Source organism: Vanellus vanellus (assembly GCF_965231255.1).
Source record: "Vanellus vanellus genome assembly, contig: HAP1_SCAFFOLD_2200, whole genome shotgun sequence".
NCBI lineage: Eukaryota > Metazoa > Chordata > Aves > Charadriiformes > Charadriidae > Vanellus > Vanellus vanellus.
Window position 1 is genome coordinate 1 of NW_028128633.1, and position 15,534 is coordinate 15,534.

General features: G+C 64.8%; 1 protein-coding gene across 1 annotated transcript; it reads right to left on the minus strand.

Moving 5' to 3' along the window:
- Positions 1–1,552: 1,552 nt before the first annotated feature.
- LOC309684128 (metabotropic glutamate receptor 6-like) lies at positions 1,553–15,252 on the minus strand (the record flags this gene model as incomplete). Its single annotated transcript, XM_082500084.1, has 8 exons — positions 15,039–15,252; positions 12,981–13,116; positions 10,420–10,574; positions 8,852–9,010; positions 7,301–7,504; positions 5,794–5,930; positions 3,223–3,766; positions 1,553–1,944 (listed from the first exon to the last, which is right to left on the minus strand). Coding segments are annotated over exons 1-8 (1,839 nt in total), but the record flags the coding sequence as incomplete, so codon positions are not given.
- Between the last annotated feature and the right edge of the window lie 282 nt (positions 15,253–15,534).

Here is a 15,534-nt window from a genome sequence, read left to right on the forward strand (position 1 = left end):
GGGGGGGTGGGGAGGGAGAGGGGGGTGGGGGGGGGGGGAGGGGGATAGGAGGGGGGGGAGGGGGAGAGGGATTGGGGGGAGGGGGAAAGGGGGGGCAGGAGGGGAGAGGGAAGTGGGGGAGGGGGAGGGGGAGGGGTTGAGATCTGGGTCCGCCCCATAGACCCCATCTCCACCTTCTGGAGCCCCCCATGGACCTCCACCTTCTGGAGCCCCCCAACCTTCTGGGTCCACCCCATAGACCCCATCTCCACCTTCTGGGTCCCCCCATGGACCTCCATCTCCACCTTCTGGAGCCCCCCAACCTTCTGGGCCCACCCCATAGATCCCATCTCCACCTTCTGGAGCCCCCCAACCTTCTGGAGCCCCCCAACCTTCTGGGTCCGCCCCATAGCCCCCCATCTCCACCTCCTGGAGCCCCCCATGGACCTCCATCTCCACCTTCTGGAGCCCCCCATGGACCTCCACCTTCTGGAGCCCCCCAACCTTCTGGGTCCACCCCATAGACCCCATCTCCACCTTCTGGGTCCCCCCATGGACCTCCATCTCCACCTTCTGGAGCCCCCCAACCTTCTGGGCCACCCCATAGATCCCATCTCCACCTTCTGGAGCCCCCCAACCTTCTGGGTCCGCCCCATAGCCCCCCATCTCCACCTCCTGGAGCCCCCCATGGACCTCCATCTCCACCTTCTGGAGCCCCCCATGGACCTCCACCTTCTGGAGCCCCCCAACCTTCTGGGTCCACCCCATAGACCCCATCTCCACCTTCTGGGTCCCCCCATGGACCTCCATCTCCACCTTCTGGAGCCCCCCAACCTTCTGGGCCCACCCCATAGATCCCATCTCCACCTTCTGGAGCCCCCCAACCTTCTGGAGCCCCCCAACCTTCTGGGTCCGCCCCATAGCCCCCCATCTCCACCTCCTGGAGCCCCCCATGGACCTCCATCTCCACCTTCTGGAGACCCCCATGGACCTCCACCTTCTGGAGCCCCCCAACCTTCTGGGTCCACCCCATAGCCCCCCATCTCCACCTTCTGGGTCCCCCTGTAGACCTCCATCTCCACCTTCTGGAGCCCCCCAACCTTCTGGGCCCCCCCAAACTCTTGGGTCCCCCCCATGGACCTCCACCTTCTGGAGCCCCCCAACCTTCTGGCCCCCCCTGTAGACCTCCATCTCCACCTTCTGGAGCCCCTCAACCTTCTGGAGCCCCCCAACCTTCTGCGTCCACCCCATAGACCCCATCTCCACCTTCTGGGTCCCCCCATGGACCTCCATCTCCACCTTCTGGAGACCCCCATGGACCTCCACCTTCTGGAGCCCCCCAACCTTCTGGGTCCACCCCATAGCCCCCCATCTCCACCTTCTGGGTCCACCCCATAGACCCCATCTCCACCTTCTGGAGCCCCCCAACCTTCTGGAGCCCCCCAACCTTCTGCGTCCACCCCATAGCCCCCCATCTCCTCCCAAATCCCACCGCTCCGGAGATCCTACACGGCCCTTACATCCCACCACCCCAAACCACCACCACCCCAAACCCCCCCGGAGATGCCCTCACCCTCTCGGCCGATTGGGCGGCTCCGAAAAAGATGGGGCCGAAGGCCAACCAGACGACGCAGGTGGTGTACATGGCGAAACCGATGGGTTTGGCCTCGTTGAAGGTCTCGGGGACCCCCCGGGCTTTGACGGCGTAGACGGTACAGGTCAACATGAGGAGAAGAGCGTAGGCCAAACAGGCCAAGGTCCCCCCTTCGGCCATGTCGCACCTCAGGACCCCCCGAGCGTTTTCGGGATCGGGGGTGCGCCCCATCTCGTAATCGATGAGGGCGTGGGGCGGGCGGAGGAGGAGCCAAAGGGCGGCCGCCACCAGTTGGAGACCGCTCAAGGTGAAGGTGATGACCAGTTGGGAGGTGGGGCTGATGAAGCGGGGGGGGGTCACCGAGCGTTTGCCTGCGGGGGGGGGGGGGGTGGGGGGGGGGGAAGAAAGAGTTATGGGGCGCCCCAGAGATGCGGCTTTGCTCCGGCGCGGTCGGGTCAAGAGTCGGACTCTGGGGTTTCTCCTCGGTGAGGAGCGGGGGGTGGTGGAACCCCATCCTACGTCCCTCAACGCACATTCCTGACCCCCAACCTGGACTCCGGGGTCCACCCCGGACATGTGGGGCCTCCAGAACTCTCGGTCCGCCCCATAACTCACCGTCTTTGAAGCCACAGTAGATGTGGTTGATCTCGGTGAGGAGCGGGGGGTGGTGGAACCCCATCCTACGTCCCTCAACGCACATTCCTGACCCCCAACCAGGACTCCTGTCCCCTTCTCGGGCTCTGGGGCCTCCAGAACTCTCGGTCCACCCCATAACTCACCTTCTCTGAAGCCACTATGGACACGGTCGGTCTCGGTGAGGAGTGTGGGGTGGTGGAACCCCATCCTATGTCCCTCAACCCAAACTCCTGACCCCCAACCTGGACTCCGGGGTCCACCCCGGACATGTGGGGCCTCCAGAACTCTCGGTCCGCCCCATAACTCACCGTCTTTGAAGCCACTATGGACATGGTCAGTCTCGGTGAGGAGCGGGGGGTGGTGGAACCCCATCCTATGTCCCTCAACCCAAACTCCTGACCCCCAACCTGGACTCCGGGGTCCACCCCGGACATGTGGGGCCTCCGGAACTCCCGGTCCGCCCCATAACTCACCGTCTTTGAAGCCACAGTAGATGTGGTTGATCTCGGTGAGGAGCGGGGGGTGGTGGAACCCCATCCTACGTCCCTCAACCCAAACTCCTGACCCCCAACCAGGACTCCTGTCCCCTTCTTGGGCTCTGGGGCCTCCAGAACTCTCAGTCCGCCCCATAACTCACCGTCTTTGAAGCCACTATGGACGCGGTCGGTCTTGTTGAGGACCGTGGGGTGCTGGAACCCCATCCTATGTCCCTCAACCCAAACTCCTGACCCCCAACCTGGACTCCGGGGTCCACCCCGGACATGTGGGGCCTCCGGAACTCTCGGTCCGCCCCATAACTCACCGTCTTTGAAGCCACAGTAGATGTGGTTGATCTCGGTGAGGAGCGGGGGGTGGTGGAACCCCATCCTACGTCCCTCAACCTCAACTCTCGAGTCCCCCCCCGCCCTCCCTTCCCCAATCCCCACCCCCACCCCCCACCCCTCTTTCCTCCCCCGCATTTCCCACCCCCCCAAACCCCCCCCCCCGCCCTTCCGGCTCTTTCCGCCCCTCACCCTGCTCGAAGATCCTGTAGATCCTGTTGGTCTTGGTGAGGAGAGCGGCGTAGGTGAGGCTCATCCCCAACCCCAAGAAGAGCCTTCGGAGGGCGCAGACCCCCACCCCGGGCTCGGCCACCATGATGAAGGTGATGGCGTAGACCAAAGCGATGCCCCCCAAGAGGACGTAACTCAACTCCCGCCCCGAGGCCTTCACGATGGGCGTCTCGTGATGGCGGACGAAGGTCACCAGGACGAAAGCGGTGGCCGCCAACCCCAAAGCGGCCAAAGCCAAAGGGACGGCGGCCCACGGGTCCCCCCAGCGTAGGCGCAGGACGGGGGTGGGGCGGCAGGCGGTGCGGTTGGGGGTGGGGCGGAGGTGGGGGGGGCAGGGGAGGCAGGTGAAGAGGTCCGCCCGGTAACGGTAACCGCCGCAGAGTTCGCAGTGCCAACAACAGGGGACACCTTTGACCGGTTTCTTACGTTCTCCGGGACCGCAGGGGAGGCTGCAGACGGAGGGGGGAGGGGCGGTGGCGTTGGAGCCCCACTCCATCTCCTCGGCCTGCGGGGAGGGAGGAGAGAAAGAGGTGAAGGGGGTCCACCGCCGGCGGGAGCTTCCGGGAAGGGAGGCCCGCGCCCCTACGTGAGGGTGGGGAACCACCAGGAGGGGGTGGGGAACCACCAGGAGGTGATGGAGAACCATCAGGAGATGATGGGGACCCACCAGGAGATGATTGGGAGCCACCAGGAGATGATTGGGAGCCACCAGAAGGCCATGGGGAGCCAGGACACCATGAGGAGCCACCAGGAGATGATGGGGAACCACCAGGAGATGATGGGGAACCACCAGGAGGTGATGGGGACCCACCAGGAGGTGATGGAGAACCACCAGGAGATGATGGGGAACCACCAGGAGATGATTGGGAGCCACCAGAAGGCCATGGGGACCCAGGACACCATGAGGAGCCACCAGGAGATGATGGGGAACCACCAGGAGGTGATGGGGAACCATCAGGAGATGATGGAGAACCATCAGGAGATCATGGGGAACCACCAGGAGATGATTGGGAGCCACCAGAAGGCCATGGGGAGCCAGGACACCATGAGGAGCCACCAGGAGATGATGGGGAACCACCAGGAGGTGATGGGGAACCACCAGGAGGTGATGGGGAACCACCAGGAGGTGATGGAGAACCATCAGGAGATCATGGGGAACCACCAGGAGATGATTGGGAGCCACCAGGAGATCATGGGGAGCCAGGAAACCATGAGGAGCCACCAGGAGATGATGGGGACCCACCAGGAGATGATGGGGAACCACCAGGAGGTGATGGAGAACCATCAGGAGGTGATGGAGAACCATCAGGAGATGATGGAGAACCATCAGGAGGTGATGGAGAACCATCAGGAGATGATGGAGAACCATCAGGAGGTGATGGGGAACTACCAGGAGGTGATGGGGAACCACCAGGAGATGATTGGGAGCCACCAGAAGGCCATGGGGAGCCAGGACACCATGAGGAGCCACCAGGAGATGATGGGGAACCACCAGGAGGGGGTGGGGAACCACCAGGAGGTGATGGGGAACCACCAGGAGGTGATGGAGAACCATCAGGAGATGATGGGGAACCACCAGGAGATGATTGGGAGCCACCAGAAGGCCATGGGGACCCAGGAAACCATGAGGAGCCACCAGGAGATGATGGGGAACCACCAGGAGATGATGGGGAACCACCAGGAGGTGATGGAGAACCATCAGGAGATGATGGGGAACCACCACGAGATGATGGGGAACCACCAGGAGATGATGGGGACCCACCAGGAAACCATGAGGAGCCACCAGGAGGTGATGGGGAACCACCAGGAGATGATGGGGACCCACCAGGAGATGATTGGGAGCCACCAGAAGGCCATGGGGACCCAGGAAACCATGAGGAGCCACCAGGAGATGATGGGAACCCACCAGGAGATGATGGGGAACCACCAGGAGGTGATGGAGAACCATCAGGAGATCATGGGGACCCACCAGGAGATGATTGGGACCCACCAGGAGATGATGGGGAACCACCAGGAGGTGGTGGAGAACCACCAGGAGATGATGGGGACCCACCAGGAGATGATGGAGAACCACCAGGAGGTGATGGGGAACCACCAAGAGGTGATGGGGACCCACCAGGAGGTGATGGGGACCCACCAGGAAACCATGGGGCACCCAGTTGCCCATTGAGATCCCACCAGTTGCCCATCAAGATGCCACCAGTTAACCCCGGTGGGTCCCAGTTGACCCTGGTGGCACCCAGAAGAGCATGGAGATCCCACCACTTGACACCGGTGGCTCCCAGTTGCCCCCGGTGCCAGTGGCCCACAGCCATCCCACCAGTTGCCCCCAGTGCTTCCCAGTAGCCCCTGGTGGCTCCCAGTTGCCCATGGAGATGCCACCAGTTGCCCGTTGAGATGCCACCAGTTGCCTTCGGTGGCTCCCAGTTGATTTTGGTGGCTCCCAGTGGCTCCCAGTGGCCCCCGGCCGTCCCACCAGTTGCTCCCAGTGCTTCCCAGTACCCCCCAGTTTGGGGGGGAGGGGGGACGCACCCGCAGGCGCAGCCCCTGCACCCACTGTCCCACCGCCCGGTAGGCGCCGCTCCCGTTCCCCCCCTGGAACTGGAAGATGTCGTAACGTCCCGGCGCGTCCCCGTTCTCGTTGAAGCTCACCGGCGTCCCCGCGCTGCCTGCGCACCAGTACCAACCAGTAAGAACCAGTAGGGACCGGTAGGAACCAAAAATCCACAAAAAAAACCCAAAAAACTCAAAAAAAACCCCAAAATGGCTAAAAACCAGTATAAACCAGTATAAACCGACCCCCCCCCAAATCATTAAAAACCAGTAAGAAATAGTATGAACCAGTACCAACCAGTAAGAACCAGTAGGGACCGGTAGGAAATAAAAAACCCACAAAAAAAAACCCAAAAACTCAAAAAACACCCCAAAAATGGCTAAAAACCAGTATAAACCAGTATAAACCACCCCCGCCCAAATCATTAAAACCCATTAAGAAATAGTATGAAACAGTACAACCCAACCCCCCTCCCAGTCCCCTCCCAGTCCCTCCCAGTATATCCCAGTCCCCTCCCAGTCCCTCCCAGTCCCCCCCAGTCCCCTCCCAGTCCCTCCCAGTCCCTCCCAGTATACCCCACTCCCTCCCAGTCCCTCCCACTCCCTCCCACTCCCTCCCAGTCCCCTCCCAGTCCCCTCCCAGTATATCCCACTCCCCTCCCACTCCCTCCCAGTCCCCTCCCAGTATACCCCACTCCCCTCCCAGTCCCTCCCAGTATATCCCACTCCCCTCCCACTCCCTCCCACTCTCTCCCAGTCCCTCCCAGTCCCCACCACTCCCCTCCCAGTCCCTCCCAGTCCCTTCCCAGTATATCCCACTCCCCTCCCACTCCCCTCCCAGTCCCTCCCAGTATATCCCAGTGCCCTCCCAGTCCCTCCCACTCCCCTCCCAGTCCCCTCCCAGTCCCTCCCAGTATATCCCACTCCCCTCCCACTCCCTCCCAGTCCCTCCCACTCCCCCCCCAGTCCCTCCCAGTCCCTCCCAGTCCCTCCCAGTATACCCCACTCCCTCCCAGTCCCTCCCAGCCCCTCCCACTCCCTCCCAGTCCCCTCCCAGTATATCCCAGTGCCCTCCCAGTCCCCTCCCAGTCCCTCCCAGTCCCTCCCAGTCCCCTCCCAGTCCCCTCCCAGTCCCTCCCACTCCCCTCCCAGTCCCTCCCAGTATATCCCAGTCCCCTCCCAGTCCCCTCCCAGTCCCTCCCACTATATCCCACTCCCCTCCCAGTCCCTCCCAGTCCCTCCCACTCCCCTCCCAGTCCCCTCCCAGTCCCTCCCACTCCCTCCCACTCCCTCCCAGTATACCCCAATCCACTCCCAGTCCCCTCCCACTCCCTCCCAGTCCCTCCCAGTCCCTCCCAGTCCCTCCCACTCCCCTCCCAGTCCCTCCCAGTCCCTCCCAGTATATCCCAGTCCCTCCCACTCCCCTCCCACTCCCTCCCAGTCCCCTCCCAGTCCCCCCCAGTATATCCCAGTCCCCCCCAGTCACCGTTGAAGGCCACGCGGCGGATGTGGTGGAGGAGGCGGCGGCCGTCGGGGGGGTCCATGCGGGGGCACAGCGCCCCTCCCCCCCCCGGGCAGCGCTCGGCCACGAGGCGGTGCAGCGCGTGCGCCATCGCCAACACCGCGTCGATGACGAACTGCACTTTCCCCTCTTGTTCGTAGGGGGAGTCCCGCCCGATGCGCTCCCGCCCTGCCCCACACTTGGGGGTCAGCGACCCACACCGCTCGGGGGTTGTGCCCCACACTTAGAGGTCAGAGACCCACACCGCTCGGGGGTTGTGCCCCACACTTGGGGGTCAGAGACCCACACCGCTCGGGGGTTGTGCCCCACACTTGGGGGTCAGAGACCCGCACCGCTCGGGGGCAGTGCCCCACACTTGGGGGGCAGAGACCCACACTTGGGGGTCAGAGCCCCACACTTGGGGGGCAGAGACCCACACCGCTCGGGGGTTGTGCCCCACACTTAGGGGTCAGAGCCCCACACTTGGGGGGCAGAGACCCGCACCGCTTGGGGGGCAGAGGCCCGCACCGCTCAGGTGGCAGAGACCCGCGCTTGGGGGGCAGAGACCCACACTTGGGGGGCAGCGCCCCACACGTACTCGGGGGGCAGAGACCCACACTTGGGGGTCAGCGACCCGCACGTACTTGGGGGTCAGCGCCCCACACCGCTTGGGGGGCAGAGACCCGCACTTGGGGGTCAGAGACCCACACTTGGGGGGCAGCGCCCCACACTTGGGGGGCAGTGACCCACACTTGGGGGGCAGAGGCCCGCACCGCTCAGGGGTCGTACCCCACACGCACTTGGGGGTCAGAGACCCACACGTACTTGGGGGGCAGAGACCCGCACCGCTCGGGGGTCAGAGACCCACACTTGGGGGGCAGAGGCCCGCACCGCTCGGGGGGCAGAGACCCACACTTGGGGGGCAGAGACCCACACGTACTCGGGGGTCGTGCCCCACACTTGGGGGGCAGAGACCCACGCTTGGGGGGCAGAGACCCACACTTGGGGGTCAGTGCCCCACACTTGGGGGTCAGAGACCCACACTTGGGGGGCAGAGACCCGCGCTTGGGGGGCAGCGACCCACACCGCTTGGGGGTCATTGCCCCACACTTGGCGGTCAGAGACCCGCACTTACTCGGGGGGCAGTGCCCCACACTTGGGGGTCAGCGCCCCACACCACTCGGGGGTCAGTGCCCCACACTTGGGGGTCAGCGCCCCACAAGTGGCCCCACACACACCCCCCCCCGCTACCTCCCAGTGCCCTCCCAGTGCCATCCCAGTATGACCCCATTCCCTCCCAGTGCCTCCCAGTGCCTTCCTATTCCCTCCCAGTCCCTCCCTGTCCTTCCCAGTAGCCCCCCAGTGCCTCCCAGTGCCTCCCAGTGCCTGGGAGTATATATACAACCCCCCCCCCAGGGACTGGGGTATACTGGGAGGGCACTGGGAGGCACTGGGAGGGCACTGGGAGGGCACTGGGAGGGCTTACGGGCCCGCTGAGGGTGCTATGGGGCAGAGATGTGGGGCAGGAGGGTTTACCTGTGCACTTGCGGGTGGGGGTGCCGGGGGCGCCGTGGGGCTCGCCGTGGGGCTCGCCGTGGGGCAGACGGCAGTTGAAGTCGTCCTCCCAGAACTCGTGGAACCAGAGGTTGCGGCGGTTGTTCTCCAGCGAGCGGGAGGTGAAGTACTCGTCGAAGCCTATGGGGCGGGAGGGGGGAGCGGGGGACGGCACCCCATAGCGCCGTGGGGCAGCCCCATAGTGCTATGGGTCGCGCCGTGGGGCAGCGCACGACGGATGAGGCCCAAAAGTGGCGGAACCCTCTCCGAACCCCTCCTCAGACCCATTTAGGACCTGATGAGACCCCCCCAGGGTTCTGTGGGTCGCGCCGTGGGGCTGCCCCATAGCGCTATGGGTCACGCCGTGGGGCAGCGCACGATGAATGATGCCCAGAGGTGGCGGAACCCTCTCCCAACCCCTCCTCAGACCCCATCAAGAGTGGATAAGACCCCCCTGGAGGCACTGTGGGTGGCGCCGTGGGGCTGCCCCATAGCGCTATGGGTCGCGCCGTGGGGCAGCGCACAACGAATGAGGCCCAAAGGTGGCGGAACCCTCTCCGAACCCCTCCTCAGACCCATTTAGGACCGGATTAGAGCCGCCCTGGGGTGCCGTGGGTCGCGCCGTGGGGCTGCCCCATAGCGCTATGGGTCACGCCGTGGGGCAGCACACGACGAATGATGCCCAAAGGTGGCGGAACCCTCTCCCAACCCCTCCTCAGACCCCATCAAGAGTGGATAAGACCCCCCTGGAGGTACCGTGGGTGGCGCCGTGGGGCTGCCCCATAGCGCTATGGGTCGCGCCGTGGGGCAGCGCACGACGAATGATGCCCAGAGGTGGCGGAACCCTCTCCCAACCCCTCCTCAGACCCCATCAAGAGTGGATAAGACCCCCCTGGAGGCACCGTGGGTCGCGCCGTGGGGCTGCCCCATAGCGCTATGGGTCACGCCGTGGGGCAGCGCACAACGAATGAGGCCCAAAGGTGGCGGAACCCTCTCCCAACCCCTCCTCAGACCCCATCAAGAGTGGATAAGACCCCCCTGGAGGTATTGTGGGTGGCGCCGTGGGGCTGCCCCATAGCGCTATGGGTCACGCCGTGGGGCAGCGCACGACGAATGATGCCCAGAGGTGGCGGAACCCTCTCCCAACCCCTCCTCAGACCCATTTAGGACCGGATTAGAGCCCCCTTGGGGTGCTGTGGGTCGCGCCGTGGGGCTGCCCCATAGCGCTATGGGTCGCGCCGTGGGGCAGCGCACGACGAATGAGGCCCAAAGGTGGCGGAACCCTCTCCCAACCCCTCCTCAGACCCCATCAAGAGTGGATAAGACCCCCCTGGAGGTACTGTGGGTGGCGCCGTGGGGCTGCCCCATAGCGCTATGGGTCGCGCCGTGGGGCAGCCCATAACGAATGATGCCCAGAGGTGGCGGAACCCTCTCCCAACCCCTCCTCAGACCCCATCAAGAGTGGATCAGACCCCCCTGGCGGCACTGTGGGTCGCGCCGTGGGGCTGCCCCATAGCGCTATGGGGCTGCCCCATAGCGCCGGCACTCACCGGGCACGGAGGCGCGCTTGGGCAGGATGGTGATGGCGCCGCGGGCGGCCGCCTCCAGCCCCTGCACCGGCCCCATCTTCGCCCCCCAACTGTCGGAGCCCACCCAGGAGAAGTGCCCCGAGAGGTTGGCCCTGGCCGTGGCCTCCAGCATCCGCCTGCGGGAGAGGCACTGGGAGCTACTGGGAGGCACTGGGAGGGGGCTGGGAGGGGGCTGGGGGGGACTGGGAGAGAGTGGGATATAGTGGGAGGGACTGGGGGGGACTGGGAGGGACTGGAAGGGAGTGGGAGGGGAGTGGGAGGGACTGGGAGGGACTGGGAGGGGAGTGGGAGGGACTGGGATATACTGGGAGGGGGTGGGAGAGACTGAGAGGGACTGGGAGGGACTGGGAGGCACTGGGAGGGGGCTGGGAGGGGAGTGGGATATACTGGGAGGGGAGTGGGATATAGTGGGAGGGACTGGGGGGGACTGGGAGGGACTGGGAGGGGAGTGGGATATACTGGGAGGGGACTGGGAAGGGAGTGGGAGGGGAGTGGGAGGGAGTGGGAGGCACTGGGAGGCACTGGGAGGGACTGGGAGGCACTGGGAGGGACTGGGAGGGCACTGGGAGGGACTGGGAGGGACTGGGATATAGTGGGAGGGACTGGGAGGGGAGTGGGATATACTGGGAGGGACTGGGGGGGACTGGGAGATACTGGGAGGGACTGGGAGGCACTGGGAGGGACTGGGAGGGACTGGGAGGGAGTGGGATATACTGGGAGGGTACTGGGAGGGACTGGGAGGGGGCTGGGAGGGGAGTGGGAGGCACTGGGAAGGACTGGGAGGCACTGGGAGGGAAGTGGGAGGCACTGGGAGGGACTGGGAGGGGACTGGGACGGACTGGGAGGGACTGGGAGGGACTGGGAGGGAAGTGGGAGGGACTGGGAGGGGACTGGGACGGACTGGGAGGGACTGGGAGGGACTGGGACGGACTGGGAGGGGACTGGGAGGGGACTGGGAGGGAAGTGGGAGGCACTGGGAGGGACTGGGAGGGGACTGGGATATACTGGGAGGGGACTGGGAGGGACTGGGAGGCACTGGGAGGCACTGGGAGGGACTGGGAGGCACTGGGAAGGACTGGGAGGGGACTGGGAGGGGACTGGGAGGGAAGTGGGAGGGACTGGGAGGGACTGGGAGGGACTGGGAGGCACTGGGAGGCACTGGGAGGGACTGGGAGGGCACTGGGAGGCACTGGGAGGGAGTGGGATATACTGGGAGGGCACTGGGAAGGCACTGGGAGATACTGGGATACACTGGGAGGGGACTGGGAGGCACTGGGAGGGAATGGGAGGGGTTCTATACTGGTATATACTGGTCCTTACTGTTCTATACTGGTCTGTACTGGTCTGTACTGGTCCTTACTGGTCCATACTGGTCTATACTGGTCTATACTGGTCCTTACTGGTCTAAACTGGGGGTTACTGGTCCCTGGTTTGATGTCACACACGCAGTGAAGCCGCCACGGGCGGTGCTGGTGATGCTGCGAAATCCTGGTCTGTACTGGCCCGTACTGGTCCATACTGGTCTATACTGGTCTATACTGGTTTATACTGGTCCTTACTGGTCTAAACTGGGTGTCACTGGTCACTGGTTTGATGTCACCCACGCGGTGAAGCCGCCACGGGCGGTGCTGGTGACACTGGGGGGTGTTCCTGGGCCAACTCCTGGTCTATACTGGTCTATACTGGTCTATACTGGTTTATACTGGTCCTTACTGGTCTAAACTGGGGGTTACTGGTCCCTGGTTTGATGTCACACACGCAGCGAAGCCGCCACGGGCGGTGCTGGTGACACTGTGGGGGTGTTCCTGGGCCAACTCCTGGTCTATACTGGCCCGTACTGGTCCATACTGGTCTATACTGGTCTATACTGGTTTATACTGGTCCTTACTGGTCTATACTGGGTGTCACTGGTCACTGGTTTGATGTCACCCACGCAGCGAAGCCGCCACGGGCGGTGCTGGTGACACTGTGGGGGTGTTCCTGGGCCAACTCCTGGTCTATACTGGTCCATACTGGTCCATACTGGTCCTTACTGGTCTAAACTGGGCGTTACTGGTCCCTGGTTTGATGTCACCCACGCGGTGAAGCCGCCACGGGCGGTGCTGGTGATGCTGCGAAATCCTGGTCTGTACTGGCCTGTACTGGTCCATACTGGTCTATACTGGTCCATACTGGTCTATACTGGTCCATACTGGTCTAAACTGGGTGTCACTGCTCACTGGTTTGACGTCACACACGCGGTGAAGCCGCCACGGGCGGTGCTGGTGACACTGTGGGGGTGTTCCTGGGCCAACTCCTGGTCTATACTGGTCTATACTGGTCTATACTGGTGTATACTGGTTTATACTGGTCCTTACTGGTCTAAACTGGGGGTTACTGGTCCCTGGTTTGATGTCACCCACGCAGCGAAGCCGCCACGGGCGGTGCTGGTGACACTGTGGGGGTGTTCCTGGGCCAACTCCTGATCTATACTGGCCTGTACTGGTCCATACTGGTTTATACTGGTCTATAATGGTCCTTACCGGATGTCGTCCTCGTTGGCGAAGAGGACGACGCCGCGGGCGGTGGAGGTCTCCATGAGGCGCCCGATGACTTTGGCGAACTCCCCCGGGCGCGGCTCCCGCGGGATCTTGATGGACTGGGCGATGCAGAGGCCCCCTGCACCAGTATAAACCAGTATAAACCAGTACAAACCAGTACAGACCAGTACAAACCAGTACAGACCAGTACGGACCAGTACGGGCCGGGAGGGAGCAGGAGCGCGGGGGGGGGGGGCAGCGGCAGCCCCGCTCCCTGCAGGGACCTCCCTCCCAGTGCCTCCCAGTGCCTCCCAGTATGGCCCAGTGCCCCTCCCAGTGCCTCCCAGTGCCTCTCCCACTCCCTCCCGGTGCCCCCAATACCCTTTCCAGTCCCTCCCAGTATAGCCCAGTCCCTCCCACTCCCCTCCCAGTATATCCCACTCAACCCCACTCCCTCCCAGTCCCCCCCCAGTCCCCTCCCAGTATATCCCAGTCCCCTCCCAGTCCCCTCCCAGTATATCCCAGCCCCTCCCAGTCTATCCCAGTCCCTCCCAATATATCCCACTCCCCTCCCACTCCCTCCCAGTCCCCTCCCAGTCCCCCCCAGTGCCTCCCAGTCCCTCTCAGTCCCTCCCACTCCCAGTATATCCCAGTCCCTCCCAGTATATCCCACTCCCCTCCCAGTCCCTCCCACTCCCCTCCCAGTCCCCCCCAGTCCCTCCCAGTATATCCCCCTCCCCTCCCAGTCCCCCCTACTCCCCCCCCACCCCCTCCCAGTATATCCCACTCCCCTCCCAGTCCCTCCCACTCCCCCCCAGTCCCTCCCAGTATATCCCACTCCCCTCCCAGTCCCTCCCAGTATATCCCAGTCCCTTCCAGTCCCCCCCCAATCCCCTCCCAGTCCCTCCCACTCCCCTCCCAGTCCCTCCCACTCCCCTCCCACCCCCTCCCAGTCCCTCCCAGTCCCCTCCCAGTCCCTCCCAGTGCCTCCCACTCCCCTCCCAGTATACCCCACTCCCCTCCCACTCCCCCCCAATCCCCTCCCAGCGCCTCCCAGTCCCCCCAATCCCCTCCCAGTCCCCTCCCAGTCCCTTCCCAGTCCCTCCCAGTATATCCCCCTCCCCTCCCACTCCCCCCCAATCCCCTCCCAGCGCCTCCCAGTCCCCCCACTCCCCTCCCAGTCCCTCCCAGTCCCTCCCAGTCCCCTCCCAGTATATCCCAGTCCCCTCCCAGTCCCTCCCAGTCCCTTCCCAGTCCCTCCCACTCCCCTCCCAGTCCCTCCCAGTCCCTCCCAGTCCCCTCCCAGTATATCCCAGTCCCCTCCCAGTCCCTCCCAGTCCCTTCCCAGTCCCTCCCACTCCCCTCCCAGTCCCCTCTCAGTCCCTCCCAGTCCCTCCCAACCCTTCCCAGTCCCTCCCACTCCCCTCCCAGTCCCCTCTCAGTCCCTCCCAGTCCCTCCCAACCCCTCCCAGTCCCTCCCACTCCCCTCCCAGTCCCTCCCAGTCCCTCCCAGTCCCCTCCCAGTATATCCCAGTCCCCTCCCAGTCCCTCCCAGTCCCTTCCCAGTCCCTCCCACTCCCCTCCCAGTCCCCTCTCAGTCCCTCCCAGTCCCTCCCAACCCTTCCCAGTCCCTCCCACTCCCCTCCCAGTCCCCTCTCAGTCCCTCCCAGTCCCTCCCAACCCCTCCCAGTCCCTCCCAGTCCCTCCCACTCCCCTCCCAGTCCCTCCCAGTCCCTCCCAGTCCCTTCCAGTCCCTCCCCCTCCCCCCCAACCCCCCCCACTCCCCCCCACTCCCCTCCCAGTCCCCTCCCAGTCCCTCCCACTCCCCTCCCAGTATATCCCAGTCCCTCCCACTCCCCTCCCAGTCCCTCCCAGTCCCTCCCAGTATATCCCCCTCCCCTCCCACTCCCCCCCACTCCCCTCCCAGTCCCTCCCCCTCCCCCCCCACTCCCCCCTACTCCCCTCCCACCCCCTCCCAGTCCCTCCCAGTCCCCCCCCCCTCCCTCCCACCCCCCCCCCTCCCCCCCCACTCCCCCCCCCCCCCCCCCCCAAGCCCCCCACCGGCCTCCCGGGAGCTGTGGACGAAGGCCTCCACCCCGCTCTCGCCGTAGTTGCCCTCGGAGGCCACGGTGGAGACGTAGCTCCAGCCCAGCGCCCGCACCACGTCCACCATGGCCTGCGCCTGGTAGGAGTCCGGCGGCACCACCCGCGAGAAGTACTCGTAGCGCCCCGGGTCGCTCAGCTCCGGCGCCGTCGAGGCGTAGCTGATCTGGGGGATCTGGGGGGGGGGGGGGTGGGGGTCAGTGGGGGGGTGGGGGTCATGGGGGGGGATGGGGGGGATGGGGGGGTGGGGGTCATTGGGGGGGTGGGGGTCATGGGGGTGATGGGGGGGATGGGGGTGATGGGGGGGATGGGGGTGATGGGGGGGTGGGGGCAGTGGGGGGGATGGGGGGGATGGGGGGATGGGGGCAGTGGGGGTGATGGGGGTGGTGGGGGTGATGGGGGGGATGGGGGTCATGGGGGTGGTGGGGGCAGTGGGGGGGATGGGGGCAGTGGG